The sequence below is a fragment of the Artibeus jamaicensis genome, unplaced genomic scaffold (genome assembly GCF_021234435.1).
Source record: "Artibeus jamaicensis isolate MK-2021 breed Jamaican fruit bat unplaced genomic scaffold, CSHL_Jam_final contig_1346, whole genome shotgun sequence".
Taxonomy (NCBI): Eukaryota; Metazoa; Chordata; class Mammalia; order Chiroptera; family Phyllostomidae; genus Artibeus; species Artibeus jamaicensis.
In genome coordinates this window covers 156,194-176,485 of record NW_026521265.1, presented here as the reverse complement: position 1 = coordinate 176,485, position 20,292 = coordinate 156,194, and the positions used below count along the sequence as shown (strand labels likewise).

The 20,292-nt window shown below is 36.1% G+C and overlaps 1 protein-coding gene across 6 annotated transcripts in view; it reads left to right on the top strand.

Annotated features, from left to right (window-relative positions):
* Positions 1-20,292, top strand: part of LOC128627728 (zinc finger X-chromosomal protein-like) — a 51,493-nt gene that overhangs the window by 23,554 nt on the left and 7,647 nt on the right. For 3 of the 6 annotated variants that reach the window (XM_053667195.1, XM_053667186.1, XM_053667174.1), the window contains one exon: positions 8,076-8,642. The exons of 1 other annotated variant lie outside the window; for it this stretch is intronic. In XM_053667195.1, the coding sequence (XP_053523170.1) occupies positions 8,076-8,642 (567 nt within the window). Of the gene's footprint in view, positions 1-1,990; positions 2,038-8,075; positions 8,643-19,583; positions 19,754-20,292 lie in introns of those variants that run through there. 2 more of the 6 variants (XM_053667176.1, XM_053667199.1) reach the window with 2 other exon arrangements.

The window sequence follows — 20,292 nt, the reverse complement described above, 5'->3', positions numbered from 1 at the left end:
TCTTTGGATTTCATGACTTGGAATACTTCTTTCCAGCCCTTTCCTGTCTGTAAGGTCTCTTTTGAGAAATCAGCTGACAGTCTGATGGGAACTCCTTTGTAGGTGACTATCCCCTTATTTCTTGCTGCTTCTAGGATTCTCTCCTTCATTTTAATCCTGGCTAATGTAATTATGATGTGCCTTGGTGTGTTCCTTCTTGGGTCCAACTACTTTGAGCTTCCTGGATTTCCTGGAAGTCTATTTTCTTTGCCAGATTGGGGGAGTTTTCCTTTACTATTTGTTCAAATAAGTTTTCCACTCGTGGCTAGTCCTCTTCCCCTTCTGGTACCCCTATAATTCGGATATTGGAGTGTTTAAAGATGTCCTGGAGGTTCCTAAGCCTCTCCTTATTTTTTTGAATTGTTTCTTCATCCTTTTCTGTTGGGTCATTTTTTTTCCTTTTTCTGGTCTACTAATTTGATTTGAGTCCCAGTTTCTTTTCTATTACTTTTGGTTTCCTGTGCATTTCCCTTCATTTCAATTAGTGTAGCCTTCATTTTTTCCTCTAATTTGTGACTAAAATCAACCAGTTCTGTGAGCATCCTGATCACCAGTGTTTTGAACTGTGCATCTGATAGGCTGGCTATCTCTTGGTCACATAAAAGTATTGGCTTTGGGGCTTTGATTTGTTCTTCTGTTTGAGCCATAATGTTTTGGTCTGTTTGCGCCAGTTATGTATGGGGGCAGAGCCTTAGGTGTTCACAACGGTGGGGCGACCGAGTAGCTGTATGTGGGGGTGGGGTCAGAGAGAGGCAAAGGCGTTTGTTCCACTCTCTCAGATTTCGGTCCCCTCTGCTGCTTCCTGCAAGCAATCCTGGCCCCCCTGGAGCAGGCTCCCTGGTGTGCGGGCCTATGCACCCTCCAGGACCCTGTGGGCCTCTCCAACAAATTCTCCGTGAGCCTGGGAGCTTCTCCTGGCACCTAGACCCCGAAAGGTTTTTCAGTTGGTGCTTTTGGGCTTTACTTCTCATTGCTGGGGGTGGTTTGTCTCACTGCTCGCACCTTCGCCTGGTTTATCTGCACGCTAATGTGTGACCATGGTCAGCCAGCCGCCTTGCGCCCTCACTGGGTCTGCTTGTTGCCACCCCATGCCTGGGATCTGCCAACCGCTGCCTGTGCTCCTGAGTTAGTCTGGCCTATTTTTCCTGCCCAACCCCACTCCGCCAACCACTGACTCCACCCTCCACTGACTCCGCCCCTCTTACCGGTCTGGCTGAATGGTTTGTTGTTGGACTTTTGTACAGTTCAATTTTCTGTGTTTTGGTTGCATTTTTGTTACTAAAACTTTGTTGCCTTTAAACCTGATTGTGCGAGGAGGCAGTGTTTCCACCCACCCCTCCATCTTGGCCAGAAGTTATCTTATTCCTGTGATTTTAAGATAGAGATTCTTGTTTCCTTACAGACTATTAGCAAGTGCTATTTTTTGATTCTAGAGACTGCCCATATTTCTTCTGTGACAAAAATGAGTTGAGTCCCTCTCATCCTTCAAATATTTTGGGCCTTCCAGTCCATCATATCTTTTTGACTGCCACCAGAAACCCAGTCAAGATAATTTACCTATCTTGCATCCATACCTTATTTAGATCTACAGGGTTTCTTTTATCATATTACATAACATATTTAAAAGGTCTAGGAATTAGGATTTGGCTGTCCTTGAAGGACCGTTGTGTCTACCATTGTCTGCACCTGGTGCCCCAAAAATGTATCTTCTTCCCAAAATTAAAATCTATTTTCAGATTTAACATCTAAAATTGTTATCCGAAATTAAGCAGTTGAGAAATTCCAAATGTTATCTAAATTGTATGCTTTAAATAGTCTGGTATTTAGTTAATTAAGTATAATCGCTGTCAACAAAAATCGTAGGGAATTCTGAATATTCTGGTTCAAACAGGGTGAAAGGAAGGTTAAATGTAGTCATTATTTAAGATAAAGCCATTCCATTTTGTTTCAGTCGTGAGAATATTCTTTTATGGTCCATGGTGTTCCTCATCTTTGATGGTGAGTATTTATAGCTCTGCATTTTTTATCAGTCTGCTTCCTGCACTTATAATTTGGGAGTTCAGCAGTCTCATTTATATTGTACTTTCTTTGTCACTTTCTATCCAGGTAACATTAATTCTGACAATTTAAGTTTCTAGAGAATTTTGTGCATTTTCTGTGTATGTCATGGGAATTTACTTTGTTAGAAACTTTTTAAATAGTTTTCTCAGATAATCACATCTCTTTTTGACTTCTACCTAGATGTCTAAGGGACAATATTCCTATTAAACTCCTTTGAAACACCCAAATTTGATTGTCTGAGGCATGTACTGTAGTGGCCTCAAAGGATGTTTTATTTTGATTATTTGGATATCAGGGAAGAATTATGAAGTCATATATTGCTTTTTCCCTAGAACTTGCTTTCCTGAGAGTAAATCTTTCTAATTTTAACTGTTTTTCTCTTGCTGCCATCTGTGATGGCAGAGAACTTCCCCATTCAGCCCTGCTATGTTTTTTAATAAGTTGTTCCTACAGAATAACTTCTCTTTCCTTAAATTTTACTTATGTGGCAAGAAGAAAGCAGGCCACATCTTCAACATTGTACTAAAATCTCCTGAGCTAAATATCCTAGTTCATTGTTGTAATTGATGTCTTCCACGTAACTGCAAGATAGTTATGACATCTGCTGCAACCTAACAAGGATATTGTTTTTTTCAGTTTATAGGAACATGTTTCTAGCTTGTTTTTGTCCTGACTAGCAGTCTTCTTAAAGACAAGGTCTCTTTTAATTGTCTTTACATGACAATTAGATATTGTATTAACTCCTTGTATAATTTCTCTACCCTGGTCATTTTCTCTGAGTTCTCACCGGCATTGAGTTGTAAATATCCATATGGTATTTCTCCTAGTGGTCTATTGTATTAGACTATTGATGTGTGTCAGCACTCTTTGGTGTGGAATCTGTGTTCATTTCTATTACTGCACCAGAAATTAAACAGTCTTAGTTTAAAACAGCAGAATTCCTTGTGTCAGTTCTTTAAAGTATATTTTATTGATTATGCTATCACAGTTTGCCCCCTCTCCACTCCTCCTCTGCATTGCACCCACCAACCCTCTGTCCTTCCTCACCTTAGTTCATGTCCATGGGTAGTACATATAAGTACCTTGACTTCTCTGTTTCCTGTATTATTCTTAATATCTCCCTATCTATATTATGCCTACCAACTATGCTTCTATTCCCTTCACATTCCCCCTCATTCCCCTCCCCACTGATAACCCTCCACGTGATGTCCATTTCTCTGATTCTGTTCTTCCTCTTGTTGTTTGCTTAGTTTTTCTTTTCGTTTCTTTTAGGGTTTAGTTATAGATAGTTTGAGTTTGTTGTCATTTTTTACTGTTCATAGTTTCTGATCTTCTTCTATTTCTTCTTCTAAGCTAAGTCCCCTTATAATGCCTTGGTGATGAATAACTCCGTTAACTTGATCTTATCTGGGAAGCACTTTATCTGCCCTCCTATTCTAAATGAAAGCTTTGCTGGATAGATCAATCTTGGATGTAGGTCTTTGGATTTAATGACTTGGAATACTTCTTTCCAGCCCCTTCTTTCCTGTAAGGTCTCTTTGGAGAAATCCGCTGACAGTCTTATGTGCACTCATTTGTAGGTAACTGTTTCCTTTTCTCTTGCTGCTTTTAAGATTTTTTTTTATATTTAATCTTGGCTAAGTTAATGATGATGTGCCTATGTGTGTTCCTCTTTGGGTCCAGTTTCCTTGGGACTCCGAACTTCCTGAAGTTCTTGAAAGTCTTTTTCCTTTGCCCGATTGGGGAATTTTTCCTTTATTGTTTGCTCAAATAAATTTTGAATTTCTTGCCCTTGTGTTCTGGCACCCCTATGATTCAGATACTAGAACATTTAAAGTTGTCTCAGAGGTTCCTAAGCCTCTCTTTATTTTTTTGAATTGCTGTTTCTTCATTCTGTTCCAGTTATATATTTATTTTTTCCTTTTATTCTAGATCATTGATTTGAGTCCCAGCTTTTTTCTCTTCATTGTTGGTTCCTTGTATATTTTGCTTTATTTTACTTTGTGTAACCTTCATTAGTTCCTTCATTTTGCAACTGAGCTCAGTCAGTTCTGTGAGCATCCGGACTACAAGTGTTTTGAACTCTGCATCTCTGATAGGTTGGTTGGCTGTCTTCTTTTTGCTTAGCTCTTTCTCTGAAGTTTTGATATATTACTTCATTTGGGCCATGTTGCTTTGTTATGCACCTGTTATGTTGTGGGGAGGTGGGGCCTTAAGGGTTCACTCCATTGAGGTGGTCCTCTTTGCTGGGTTGTGGTACTGTTTGTGAGTGAGGGTTCAGAGAGGGAACAATGTGGCTTTCTGGGTCCTTGCCCCACTTTCCAACAAACTCTGTTGTGTGAGACTGGGAGTTTCTTCTGCCATACAACTCTTCTGCTGTAGTTTGCAGCTAACTCGTGGTTAGTTTTCCTTTCAGCCATCTCCCACCTTGCCAGTACATAGTCCTCTACCTTGCTTTGCCATGTGTCCTGTCCTCTGTCCCACTCAGCCCACCCAGCTGCCCCTTTTGTCCCTCCTACTGGTCTGGTAAATGTTTATTTAACTCCTTGGTTGCCAGAGTTTTGTGCAGTTTGGCTTTCTGGCACTTCGGGTTGTTTATTGTTTCTAGATTGCTTATCTTTTGGGTTGTGTGAGGAAGTGAAGGGTTTCTACCGAAGCCTCCATCTTCCCTAGAACTTTGAATCATTTTTTTTAGATCAAAAAACTATCTGGGCTATTCCCCTTGAATTTAAATGGCTAAATTCAAGATGTTAGCAGGATGTTGTTTTTCTGGGACTTGAGCCATTAATCTGACTTCTGCCAATTCAAGTAGTTGCTGAATTCATTCAGTTAAGGCCAAGCTCCCCATTTTTTTCCTGGTTGTTGGCTGCATTTCTGGTCATTGTTCATAGCAGCTGTTTGTATTCATTCTCATGCTATTCATAGTGCCCCTTTAAGCAGTAGTGAATTGAGTCTCCTCAAACTTAGAAGTATGTTCTTTTTTTTTTAAGATGAAACTCTCTTAAGGTTTATACAACTTACCGATATCTGCAAAATCCTCATGGCATAAATCATAATGTGAGATATTCACAGTTCCATTGATTAGGGCATGGATATCTTTCATGGTAGATATGATGAAATGGGTTGGCTAGGGATTCTGCTTTTCATAGAGCTCTTCACGTGGGTTCCTATTACTTGCAGAGGCACTATTAACTCATTATTAAGCTGTAATATTCAGCTATTTTCATCTTGGTTAATTTTTTGATCTATCGTATCAGGAAATTCTCATCCTAAAATTATACACGGATCATGTCATTTCTCTATTCTCCACTGCCAGGAGATAGAGTATAAACTCAAGGTCCTCTACTTTTACAAACTTGTTTCTCAAAAGGCTTCCCAAAGTGAGCCTTCTGCATCATGCAAATGGGATCTACCCTTAGCCCCCTCAACTGCTTAAGGAAAATTGTATTTATAAACTAAGAATGGAAAAAAGTATTCATAATTTCATGATTCTACATAATACTGTAAAATGATTGTACTGTATTTTGTATAGAATTGGTTTATTATTTTATAGATACTCTTACAAGTAAACATTTTAGTGATTTTATTCACTGAGTTTTATGTGATCAAATTGGAATATATATACTTACCAAGAAAGATGAAGATTAGCAGTATGCTTCCTAAATCCTGTGTGAGTGAGTGTGTTGGTGTATGTGGGAGGATAGTCTTACTGGCTCACGTTTGCTAAGGTAAAATGCAAAAGTTGTAAATCTGTCTTCACTTGAGCATTGTGAGTAATGTGCTTTAAAGACAGACTGTAAATGCTTTGGAAAGAAATTCAAAGTACTAACGAGCTTAATCTTGCCACAAGTAAGCTTAGGTCATAGGCTGAGTGGGCTAAGCTTTTGCATTTTAGCCCTCATTTTAACACTTTTGGTGTATATTCATCTTTGAGCAAGTCACTTAATCTGCCAATGCCTCCATTTTCAAATGTCCTAATAATACTGAAACCTCTCATTACAGTTTTTCAGAACCCTTCCCACACATTTCCTTCAGTTTGATCATCACAACAGTCCTGTGAGATATGCATGGCAGATATTACTGTCCTCACTTAACTGACCAGGGAACAAACTCAGAGGTTAAATGACTTGCCCAAGCTTACAAAATGAATAACCGTCTAAACCCTTGTCTGATTTAGATTTTTTAACCCACTCTCTTGCCACTAAAGGCTTCCACATGTTTAAAATGGAGATTTAAATGATTTATTTCTTTTTTTTTAAATTTTATTTAGTTATTTTTCAAGTACAGTTTTTTGTCTATTTTTCCCATCCCAGCCTCCCCCGCCCCTTGCTCCCCCCTCCCTCCTCCACCCCCCTTAGTTCTCGTCCCTGTGTCCTTCCTATTTGTTCCTCCAAATCCCTCCCCCTTTTTCCCCTTATAAATGATTTATTTCTTTAAAAAATTACATATTGATTTTTTTTATAGAAGAGAAAGGAAAAAGAAACATTGTTGTTCCACTCACTTAGGCATTCATTGGTTTTTGTATGTGCCCTGACTATGAATTGAATCTGCAACCCTGAAATCCTGGCATACCAACTGAGCTACCTGGGCCAGGGCAAAAGGGTCTATTTCTTGATGTGAATTATTGAAGACAAATGGTTTTAAAGCATTTTGTAGTTCTGTAGAAATGAAAGAAAACATTCTCATTATTCTATATGTAATTTAAGTGGCTACTAACTAACTTTAAAAATAATAAACACCTTTCATTATTTTTTTGGCCCTTATTGGTAGCTTTTGTCTATTGAAGAACCACGTTTCTCTAATTGCCTGGCCATTGACACAGTTATTGAGTTAAGTACCTGTTTAAACTCAGCTACTCTGAGTCTCCACCAGGAGCACTAATCATCTGTAACCAAGATCCCTGATTTGTTTTATTTTTGTTTTTTCTTAGGATATCCGATTTTGGTTTCCATTTACGACATTCATTAAAAGTAGTATTTAAGTGCCATATGCTGTGCAAAAGAACTGTGTAATCTTGGGGAACTCATTTAATCTCATTTGGCTCCTATTTATTCTCCCCTACCTTCATTCCTAACTGAAGAGCGGACTAGAGAAGGGTTTTTAATATTCTGGGATAACTGGTTGGAGAATTGGAGTTTTGGGGAATGGGAAGAGGCTGAAAAGAGAGCATAGTATTCTACTTGGTGAGGCCGGGGCAGGCTCTGCTCCAGCCGACCTCATCTTTCACCACTTTTTAGGAGCTGTGCTTTTATTGTTTATCCATAAAGGTCCTAACCATTTGCCTTTTCTCTTTTCCTCCTTTATTGTGGCTTTCTATCTTTGTTTAATTTATGTCTCAATCCTTTTATATCCCAATTCTGGTAGTAACTTTTACATTTTCTGTCATATTTACGACTCAGTAATTTTATATCCTAAAGTCAGAGGGTAATTTCTAAGTATTCAGTCATTGATAAAGGATATAGTACAGATGGAGTGGTAAAATTATATATAAAAGCTGAAAGAAAAAAGAAAAAAAGAAATCCAAGAATGATAAAAAGAAAAAACTGATGTGTTGAAGGAGTTGGGGTAAGAAGGAAATCAGATATGAAGGAAAATTGTTTAAGAGCTTGAATTTGCATTATTTGATTACTCTTTATCATTTCTTAACATTTTATGTAGTTGGGAAGTTTTTATGTAGATGTTCTAATAAAAATTTTTCATGAATAATTGTCTTTAACTCTCCCACATTTATTGATTTTCTGGTATTTCTTTACTTCATAATTGATTAGGATTGAGTAAAACATAGTTACTGTGTTCAAAATTTCTGTTTTCTTTTAGAATTAAAAATAGACCATTTTCTTTTATTCTATTTTAATGCTTGAGAAAACTTAGGATGTAGCTCATTTTCCTGGTACAAACTAAACAACATTTACATCCTTTTAGATAGTCATGTGTACCTACCTGAAATTTGTCATTTTAATTTTTGTTTTTTTAAGGAACTGATGCTACACACATGGATGGTGATCAGATTGTTGTGGAAGTTCAAGAAACTGTTTTTGTTTCAGATGTTGTGGATTCAGATATAACTGTACATAACTTTGTTCCTGATGACCCAGACTCAGTTGTAATTCAAGATGTTATTGAGGATGTTGTTATTGAGGATGTCCAGTGCTCAGATATCTTAGAAGAAGCAGATATATCTGACAGTGTCATCATTCCTGAGCAAGTGCTTTATTCAGATGTAACCGAAGAAGTTTCTTTAGCACATTGCACAGTCCCAGATGATGTTTTAGCTTCCGACATTACTTCAGCCTCAATGTCTGTGCCAGAACACGTCTTGACAAGTGAATCTGTACATGTGTCTGACATTGGACATATTGAACACGTTCATGATAATGTAGTAGAAGCAGAAATCGTGACTGATCCTCTGACAACTGATGTAGTTTCAGAAGAAGTATTGGTAGCAGATTGTGCCTCTGAAGCAGTCATAGATGCCAGCGGGATCCCTGTGGACCACCATGATGATGATAAAAGCAACTGTGAGGACTACCTTATGATTTCCTGTAAGTCTTGGGTACAGTGATTATCAAAAGTATTCTTGAAGGTTGTCTTTTCTTATTACATCAGAGTGATACTTTCATGACATAATATAAAATTAAGATAAATTGTGTAAGACTATGAGCATTGTTGTTTTAGTTGGATCCTGTAAGATGAGCCATAAATATGAAAAGTGAAATGATACAAAGTAAAGAGTTATTCCTATATAAGAATGTAGTACTGATGAGAAAGATTAAAAAATTATGAAGATGTGATTAGGCTGTTACATACCTTAGGGGAATTACCCCTGAAACTTGCAAGGATTTCAGCTGGAAAAAAGTTTGTTCTTATTATATAGTTAAATCTGTATTTACTGTTTTTCTTTCAGAATGATGTCTGCTTTTCCTTCAAAATAATTATTATAGTTTTAAAAATCAATTTGCTCCTAGATTTGGAATTACATTATTTTAATGCCTTGAAATAAACAACTATAGATTTCATATCGATTAGAAATGTAAAATTAGAGGTTTTATATGGCGTTCACTGTTCCTTATGGGATACTGGCTTTCTTGATTGTGTTTAATTTTATATCAGTTAGGACATAATTAGAATTTTGTTTAAATAATAAATGTCATAATAGTTTCATTAGTAAATCCCATAGGTGTCTGAGCTTTCTAACAACCATTTTTAAACATGTTCTCTACAATAATAGGTTTTCAGTTTGTTAGTTGATCCTATCATCTATCTCCTAGTTTAAATAACTTGGTTAGCCTAAATTACCAACTTACGGGTGTATTAGTTCTTTAGAATCAATTTAAATATTTTAGTATCAACTAAAGTACAGATTTTTAAAGATAAATTTATCTAGAAATACCAGTTTTCCAGGTATTCTCTTATTGTTGGAAAACTACTTTTGTTAATGTTTATAATTTAAAAACCAATTGGGGAGGATTCTGTTGGTTGAGAAGAATACCCTTCATCCTTCCTCCCAATTGATAGGTAAAGTCTGGGTAGAGAAATTATGGCCTGATTTGATTTATACATAATAGAGAAAATGGAGAAGCTGTTGAGTCAATGTTTTGTTTTTCTTTTTTTTTAAATAAATTTATTTATTTTTTTTGAATTGTTTATGCTGTTACAGTTGTTCTATTCCCCCCTTCATTCCCCTCCACCCTGCCCCCCCACCCCACCATTACCCCCCCTTTAGCTTATGTCCATGTGTCTCAAGTCCTTTAGGTTGTATATTTCCCATACTATTCTTGCCCCCCCCCATCTATTTTCTATCTACTGTCTATGCTACTGGTTTTCTGTACCTTCTCTCCCCATCTCCTCCTCCCACTCCCCTGTTGCTAACCCTCCTTGAGATCTTCATTTCTATGTTTCCACTCCTGATCTAGCTGTCCTTTTAGTTTGCTTTCGTTTTAGGTGTGGTTGTTAATAACTGTGAGTTTGCTGTCCTTTCACTGTTCATGTTTCTTTAACTTCTTTTTCTTAGATAAGTCCCTTTAACATTTCATATAATAAGGGCTTGGTGATGATGAACTCCTTGAATTTGGTCTTATCTGAGAAGCACCTTATCTGTCCTTCCGTTCTAAATGAAAGTTTTGCTGGGTAGAGCAGTCTTGGTTGTAGGTCTTTAGATTTCATGACTTGGAATATTTCTTTCCAGCTCCTTCTTGCCTGTAAGGTCTCTTTTGAGAAATCTGCTGACAGCCTGATGGGGACTCCTTTGTAGGTGATTGTCCCCTTACCTCTTGCTGCTTCCAGGATTCTCTCCTTCGTTTTAATTTTGGCTAATGTAATTATGATATGCCTTGGTGTGTTTCTTCTTGAGTCCAACTTTTTTGGTACTCTCTGGGCTTCTTGGATTTCTTGGAAGTCTGTTTCCTTTGCCAGATTGGGGAAATTTTCTTTTTATTATTTGTTCAAATAGTTTTTCCACTGGTGGTTGTGTCTTTCCCCCTTCTGGTACCCCTATAATTCGGATATTGGAGCGTTTAAAGATGTCCTGGAGGTTCCTAAGACTTTCCTCATTTCTTTGAATTCTTGCTCCGTGACTCTTTTCTGTTTGGCCATTATTTGCTTTCTTCTGGTCCACTCCATTGATTTGAGTCCCAGTTTCCTTTTCATCTCTATGGGTTTCCTGTGGAATTCCATTCATTTCCCTTAATTTAGCCTTCATATGTTTCTCTAATTTGTGGCTATAGTCCACCAGATCTGTGAGGAAGCTGATGACCAGTGTTTTAAACTGTGCGTCTGAGAGTTTTGCTATTTCTTGTCACTTAGATTTATCTCCGGGGCTTTGAGGTCCCCCTGCGACATTTTTGGTCTGTTCTGGCCCTTTAAGTGAGAGAAGCGGCGCCTTGGAGTCCCAGGTCGCTGGGTTGTGACGCTGTATGTGGGGGCGTGGTCAGAGCGGGGAAAATGGCGCCGCCGCCGGTCAGACCGCTCACTCCCTCACCCGCGTAACCGGGCAACCACAGTCAACTCGCTGCCACCGCCTCCCCACTGACTCCTCCGTAGTCGCTCACCCGGTGGGCCGCTCGGTCGCTCACTAGGTCCAATCCTGGGTTTGGAACCCGTGCGACTGGATTCGCGCGTCTGGATTCCGCGCCCGGGTCGATCGAGCTCTTCTTTATAACTCCTCACCCGACGCCGGTTTCGCCCCTTACCGGTCGGGCCGAAGAATTTGTTGTTAGCGGACTTCCGAAAAGTTCAGTTTTCTGTGTTCTGGTTGTGTTTTCTGATGCTAATATTTAGTTGTCCCTAAACTTGGTTGTGTGAGGGGGCAAGGCACATCCACCTAAACCTCCATCTTGACGGAAGTCCATCTTGTTTTTCTATTTATACTCACAGTTTCATTTATTAGTATTTTTTATGGTTCAATTACAGTTTGTCCCAATTTTTCCCTATTATTCTCTCCCAACGTACACACCCCCACCTCCCACATCAGTCCGTTTCCAGTACCTGCCTCATTGTCTTTGCCAATGGGTCCTTTATACATGTAACTTAAAGACCTTTCTAATAGCTTTTTATGGCATAAGAAATGGAAATATATCAATTTCTGAAATATCTTTATTCAACATATAGAATAAAGAATCATATCGATTCTCTTTAGAAATTTTTGTGCTTCATCTTTATATACCTAATTGTTTTTATAAAATGCTTAGAACCCATCGTGGTGAGTACCCTTTAAAGATCTTACTTCAAATGAAACAAAAAGATTTTATTTTCTACAGTGTTTTTGTGTATCTGGACACAAATGTTCATTGTTGCAGCATAATTGTATATAGAGTCTTACAGTGTACATACTACTGTTGCTTTCAAGTTGATTGTATTTTTCTTGAGGACAAAATCTATTACATCTTTTCTACTTAGGTATATTTTGCATCAATATATGCAAAATATTCATACAAATATGAGTATTTGTATGAATTATTTGTTGAATTAACAAATGTACTATCTTTATAACTGAAATTCTATGGATTCCATGCCTCCTGCAGTGCCATGAGCAGTTGACATACTAATATGACTTTGGTTATAATGAATATTCAGTGAAAAGAGAGTCAGTGAGTGAATAAATTAGTGAAGCCCGAACCATCCTATCTGACAAACTCAGCATGAATATAATATATAGTTTGTTTGTTGCATTTGGTAGTTATTAGAATACAGGAAATGGTAAAATACTTATTTCACATATTTTACATTTTTAATACAGATATGTTTATTCATTCATTTTTCTATAGGTGGTTATTGGATATTTTTATAATTTATCATTTAAGGTCCCTCCAGGTTTTATGTAGGGAAGGTCAACTGGTAAAACAGTAAAATTTTGGAGTTTTAATAATTAACAAGATAATGTTTCTGGAGAGTAAATAAAAATATTTTAGCAAAGTTATCTTGATCAGTATTTAAAATTTGTCCTGATAAAATTTAGAAACATATTTTGTTCATTGGACTGTAATTTTTTTATTACTAGAGGTTATTTAGACCATATTGCAGCAGAAAAACATTTTCACAGGAGACATTACAAGGCAGTAAAAGGAGATGGAAATTAAATTGTTAAAGTACAAGATGGAAACTGAAGAAGGAAAAAAACAACTGTTTTGAAGTAAAAACCAGTGTAGCAACAATACTAATATGACTGACTATAATCAGGGCTTTTGTGACCAGGCTTTAAAAATGGCACAGTGTGGTGGGCGACTTCGAGTACAGCAAGAGGGACCTCGTGGGACATGGGGCCTTCGCCGTGGTCTTCTGGGCGGCACTGCCAGAAAACCGAATGGGAGGTAGCTATTAAAAGTATTAATAAAAAGAACTTGTCAAAAATGGCACAATGAAATAGTTAAAGAAAGATACGGACATGATTATGGAGAAATTGATAGATAAAGAAGACAAATAGTTTTCTTCTTTTCTATGCAGAAAAGAAGAAAATTAACATGGGAAAGTTATGGGAGAAAATTTTATCTGACAGTTATTAAAAATCTTCTTATCTGTAGGTAGAACCAGAACACTTACAGAAATGGCCACAATAAACTTTCAGAACTGTGGAAACTAACTTTCAGCATTACAGGGACTCATTTATTACACACAAAAAATGCTAAATCATTGTAACAACATCTAATTTTGTGGCCTTTTAACTGTTCACATCCACTCCTCCCAGAGGTGTGTGAGTGTACCCTCAAACCAATATCCAGTTTTACCACAATAAACATTAATATCCTGACAGCTACTAGAGAGGGCATGATGGTGTCAGAACTCCTTCAAGTCCCATTTCAAGAAAATTGTCATTATTTGACCTAATTGTTCTTTGGAAGACCTCATTTGTAAGGTTGTCTCCGTTTTTATGGAGATTGTGAGTTTGCTAGTGAACGGACCTTTCTCTGGAGTTCTCAGAAAAGATCAGAGATAATTATTGAACACCACTGTTAAGTAAGGCCATAGATACACAATTAGGGAAAATAGTAAGTGTTAGAAATGTGAAGCTTAGAAAAATCTGTGGAATTAGATGTCCATAGCGGGGAGCTTTGAAAAAATGGGATATAGTCCAGTAATTTTTGAATATGATAATTCAAGGGCTGTGCCTATGGTAGGAAGAAACTTGGCAAGAATTTAACCTCAAACCTTTGACTCATCTTGAAGTTCTGCCCAAGCAGGAAGTGAGTCAGTGTGAAGTATAAATTGCCAAGCTAAAATGTGCTTCTTAGCAAAATGGAAGAATTACTGACTGTGTGGAAGTCCCAGTCAGTAGTTGACCATTTCTCTTATTACTCAGTGGGCACACAATACAAACAATACAAACAACACAAACTTTATGGAATTAAACAAAAGTTATCACGTGAGCAGGAATGCCAAATTGAGCAAATGGGAGGATCTGATCTCAAGTATTACTGCATTATATTTAGAAATCTTTTGTTTCAAGAGAAATTATGAGACATACAGAGACATATAGTATGGCTCACACAGAAAATACAGTACACTGAAATGCATTCTGAGAATCCCAGACAGTAAATGTGCTAATAAAGATTTTTCAAGAAGCTGTTTCAAATAAAGGGAACCGTATGTAACAATTAAAGGAAAGTATGAGAATGCTGTCTCAAAATTTAAAGTAGGAATCCTTAAAAGTAGGTCAGAGATCATAAGAATAGACATTTTTTTCAAGGAAGAAGGTAAGCACATGAAACATGCACTTTATTAGTAATACAAAAATGTAAATCAAAACTATAATGAGAAACGGGAATTTTAAAAATGGCAAATAACTGTCACTTTCAAGAATGATTAGACTTTGGAACACTCATAAATTTCTAGTGGGAATAAATTGTGTAGACATTTAGAAAAATTTGGCAATTCCTGAAAACATTAAACATGGAATTACAATGCCACGATATTCAACTGTTTGCCCAGGAGAATTGAAAGCAAGCATTCACTCAAGTTTTTACACAAATGCTTATAGCAGCATTATTAATTCTAATATCCACCAAGTAGAAACAACCCTAATGCTCATCAGTTCATTACTTAGTTTTAAAAATGTGATATTACCTTACTATGAAATATTATTTGGGCATCAGAAGAAATGAAGGACTAGTGACAGCAACATGGATGAACTTTAAAAGTGTAAGAAATAACCTCAGCTGATGTGGCTCAGCTGATTGAGGTCCAGCCTGCAAATCAAAGGGTTGCCAGTTTGATACCCAGTCAGGGCACATGCCTGGGTTTAAGGCCAGGTCCCCAGTAGGGGACATTTGAGAGGCAGCCATACATTGATGTTTTCTTCTCTTTCTGCCCACCTTCCCATCTCCACAAAATAAAAATTAAAAAGTGTGAGAAATATACGGAATGCCTAGAGTAGGTATATCAGGAAAGAAAAACTGGGGGTCGCCTAATCTAATTGTGGGATAGATTGGGGAAAGGGATTAGCTAAAGAAGACAGATACTGTTCTAGGACGATGGAAATTTTCTGCAAATAGATAGGGATGATGATTGCACAGCTGTAAGTTTCCAAAAATCTATAGAATTGTACTTCACATTACTGTAAAGGAGTAAATTTTACAGTATGTGAATTTTATCTCAACATTGAAAAGAATGATGAATGATCTGAGGCAATTCATTGTTATAAGAAATCGACAATGACAAAGTAATCAAGTCAAACTTACAGTTATGTTAGTTAACTTTAAGGATAATGTTATGTGGACACTCATATCAAAATACACAATTACACATAGTGTAGCATTGTATAAAAATTTTGATGAAACTATATCCAAACAGTTTTATAATTAGCCACCTTATTCTTTGTTACTAAATTATAGATAATTCTCAGGTATCCAGGATTTTAGAGATACTGAATAATTTCCAGAGCAAACAAAGAATCAATAGAAAGGATGCACAAATGAAGACATTAGTAAAATGACTGGTATTAATTAATTTCAAATTAGACCAAACAGCACATTAAGGTTAGGTGACATATTGTCTAAAAACTACTAACTGCAAAATATTTCAGATAGCATAATTTATAAGTGGGATTCTTTTATTAATAACAAAAGGTGATAGATACTGTCTTTAAAATAATGGTTCCAAATTTATTATTTTCAAAATATTGCTTAGATCGTCATGCTTTTTAAAATCTTTTTTTTCTTTTGGATTTACAGATGTTGACTTCAACACCAGCACTTAAACATCTGACAAATGAACATTGAATAGGTTTTTATGCCTGGCATTGTTGTAGACTTTTGGGATCCATGAACAAAATAAATGCAAGTTCTTTCCCTTCACAGAGACTTCCTTCATGTAGAGGTATAGTTGATTATAGACAAAGGAAAGGAGGCCAAGGATTAAATCCTGAGTTTTGCTACATTAAGTGGTAGGAGAAAAGAGACACTGGCAACAGGCTGAGAAGGCATGGACGCTAAGGTAGGAGGGAAGCAAGAGGTTTGGTCACATAATCCAAGTGAGGAAAATGAGTTACAAAGGACAATGTACATCTGTCAGATGATGCTAGGGCGAGTGAAATGTTTCCTGAGAATTGGGGGTGAATAATGTTGGTGAACATTTTTTTTTGTGAAGTCATGGGCAAAACCCAAATGAGAGTTTAGAGGATGTGGAATGAGACAAATTGGAGAAATAAAGCAGTAGCTTGCAGGAGATAGGGATCAAGAAAGCATGGTTTTGTTGTTTTAAGAGGGTAGAGAGAAAGCCTATTTGTTCATACAATCTTGTAGATGGTAGATAAATTAATGATGTCAAAGATAATTGCTGAAAGAGAATGTATAATTAGGTGCTTAAGCAGAGGAATTGGTTTTAAATAGGAGCGCAATTAGGGTTATGGAAACAGTGAAGACAGCATTTCTGGGTTTAGTTGTTGCCAGGTGGACAGACAAATGTAGTGAATTGTCTTTTATGGTGATTTAGTTCTCAGGGAATTAGGAAGTTAACCTCAATCGAGTAGGTGGTATTGGAGTCTTAAGAAGAAAATATGAGATAGAGTTTTTCTGGTATTTAAAAATGGGACCGTAGTGTTATGGAGTTTCTTTTCTTGATTAAGATTTAGTTGCATAAGTGTAAAAACTATGTTTGTGGTTCTTCAGGTTAAGTGTAATGAAACGAGGGACTAACGTAGGAATTGGAAGAATATATAAGACAATAGAATGATCAGCTGTACAATTTAATAGATTTTGTTGTTGGATTTGGTTTAATTTTAATTTTTAAAAATATTTTATTTACTTATTTTTTAGAGGGGAAGGGAAGGAGATAGGGAGAGAAATATCAATGTATGGTTGCCTCTCGTGTGTCCCCTGCTGGGAACTGGCCTGCAACCCAGGCATGTGCTCAGACTGGGAATCGAATAATTTTTTTAAAATACCATAATTTGTATTTACAAAGTTATATTTATTTTCTTCAATTCTTTTACTTGTTTAGGTACATAAAGAAATATCTGACTAATATTATAGATTTAATTGACAGTTCTGGGAGATAGTACTGTAAGGTGAATCATCTCTACAAAAACTTTTTTTTAAAGTAAAGTTGAAGGATAAAATAATTAAGAATTGCTTAAACATAGGGCACATTGTGGGGTATTTTGACAGGGAGTGAAAGCGGGAAGGAGTTTGGGCAGTTGCTAGAATGATTTCTGTTTTACTTGGTAGGAAAAGAACACTGCGTGAGTATGGTGTCTTACTGTGTCTTTGTCTTTGTAAATCTGACTAGGGGTGTTTTATGGGAAACCTAGGGAGAAAGAAATCAAGTGTAATTTTTGTTGTGTTCCTGGAATGGCAGTGGTAAACTAAAAATAGTCTGATTTTCAGAGATTAGGCTAAATGAATGGAGAAGCAACCAATATACTTGAGTAGGAACAGTGAGAATGATTAAGAATTTTGTCTGTGAGATGAAACAGATAAAACAGTTCTTGTGCAAATCCATTATCATTTGTTTTCTTTTTTGCAAATTACAGTGAATTTCTTCGTAATCTTAGAGAAATTAGATTTTATATAACCAGATGAAAATGAAAGTCTGAGTGTTAAAACAGGCATCTTTCTCATTCCATCCCCTAAACTCTTATTTTGGAACTCTCTCACTTGAGTCAGATCACATACCATCCGAAAGCTTTTATTTCCTTATCTGGGAAAAGTGAGGCAAAATATTTAGAAGTATAGCATATATAAAATATTAGAAGTGTTAAGGTGTTAAATAAAAAAGGTAGATATTAGAAGCAGTCTTAATTTTCAGAAATTACATTTCTCTTTTTGGGAGAGGACTTACTCTAACATTCTTGTTTGTTATTACTATGTTTTTTCTTTTAAAGCAGTTGTGCAGAAATCATATTATCTGATGACTAACTTTAGTCCTGCCTTTTTTTTAAATGTTTTTAAATTTTAATGGCAGTTTTGAACAAGTCAGTGAGAATGTGAATAGTGACACCTAAAGTTTTTAATTTTTTTAGTAAGTCACTTTGGTAATATTTCTTTAAGTAATTTTACTGGTTGAATTAATAAGACCTTTTTGAAGTGAAATTTTCAAGGTGAGTTGTACTTTTTTCTCGTGTAGATAGCTTTGCTTTTCTTGGATAAACATTATTTTTGAGGTTGTCTTAAGATTTTATCTATTTATCTTTAAAGGGGAAGGGAAGGAGAGAGGGAGAGAAATATCAATGTATGGTTGCCTCTCATGCATCCCCTGCTGGGAACTGGTATGCGACCCAGGTAGTCATGTGCCCTGACTGGGAATCGAACCACGATCGTGTGGTTCACAGGCCGGTGCTCAATCCACTGAGTGACACCAGCCAGGCTTGTATTTGAGGTGTTTTTAAAATTAAAATTACCATTAGATAATTTTAAAAACAGAAGTAATTGGAAAGATGTTTGACAGGCAATAGGTAAATGTAAATAATGTGACATTTTTCAAGATGCACATTATTAGATTTTTCAGTGCTCAGAAATTTTATAGTTATCTACATTTCTGGGAACACTTTCTAAAAATAACCAGTGTATAGTAGACGTAGCACTTCACATTCTTCAGAACTTGTTTAGTATCACTTTTTATAATGTTCTCAGAAGTAGGCCAGTCCCATCATAGAGTATTAAATCCAGAGAGTAATTTTCTAAAGAATTTGTAAACTTGTTTTGGATTCTCATGTCTGGTTTGATACTAAGATCTTTATCCTGTTAAACATCTCAGTATGATAGTCCGAAGCCACCTTAAGGAAAATACGCTTCAGTCAGCTATATATGTTTTAAAAATATATAACTTTCCAAAAAAAATGGCTAAATATACATCAGAATAGAATTAAGGATATGATGCCTATTTCTGCCAAAAAAGTATATTTATAAAACACAAAATACTTTAGTTTAGATAGTTAAGGTCAGGTTTTAGGAAATGTGTTTATGTAGGTATTCATGTATTATTTCTAATTTAAAGAATGTAAATCTGTATGAGTTGTAAGTCATAAATGAGTTGTAACTGTTTCGAATAAATTCTTGAAGAGTTGCTAAGCTTTCTGAACCTTGATGCCAGTAAGCTTTCTTTGTGTTAGTTCTTTCTCTTCACTTCTCTGTTTACCAAAATGTTTGCTGCCTCTTGTGTGTATGCAGTTGAAGCTGCCAGTCAGGATTTCTTCTTTCTTTTTGCATTACAAACTCCTGCCCTGCTGTCTCCCCCTAAACAACATACCTGTGTTCCAAGTTGGTATTTAATTTCTATTTTCTGATTTCAAAAGCAATATTAATTTTACTTTAACTTCATCTTTGCTCCCGGTTTCATCATCTTCCTTTTCTGTCATTGTCTAGATCCGGCAATTTACCATGTCCTCTCTGTGAAGGACATGTAGACTATGTAGACTATGTAGACTATGTAGTTCATACATGTAGACTATGAACATGTATATTTTTATCGTTGAACGATAATCTCTTTGCACCAGCAATCCATTCTGATTACTGCTCCTTTCCTTTTCTTATTAACAGCAACAAAAAACCTTGAAGAAGTGTATGCCTTACATAGAATTCTCAACTTATTTTAATGTGACACCCACATACAGCCTTTGCAAAAACATTTTCACCAAGAACATCAGTGATGTTTTGTTACTGGCCCATGAGGATGTTCCTTCTTGGCTTTGTACATGAGTTGCAAAATGAGTTGTTCATGTCCATAAGTAAGATTTGAGAATGCTATTTAGAAATATTTTGTGCTGTTTATTTGGCATAGGTTTGGTCTTGATCACTGATAAGAAATTAAATACAGTGTCACTGTGGTTTTTTTTTTACTTTTTAATGTTGGTTTTTGAAATTCTAAATTCATTTTAAAGTTCTACATAGGAATGTTCTGTGTATGTCTATATAAGAATGTCAATTTAGACAAATGTAATTTTTGAATATTTTGACATGATGAGGAGTATGCAGATGTATTTTAAAGATGTAAAGTTTTAGGTTTATATAAGAGTTTAAGCAAAAATAAAAAAAATAGTAGACAAAACTATTACCAAAGTGTTAGCTGAGTTGTGCTTGAATCATGAACATACTTATCTCTTCTCTACTAATAAAAACCTTCTCTAGTTAGTTATTACCCGTTAATAGCCTCCAATGACTTAAATCATGTAGGGTATATACATTTTTAAAATATCAGAAGTTGATTATTAGTTGTGAATCACATGAATTAAATTTTGAATTCTGGCTTTGCTAGCTACTAGCTATG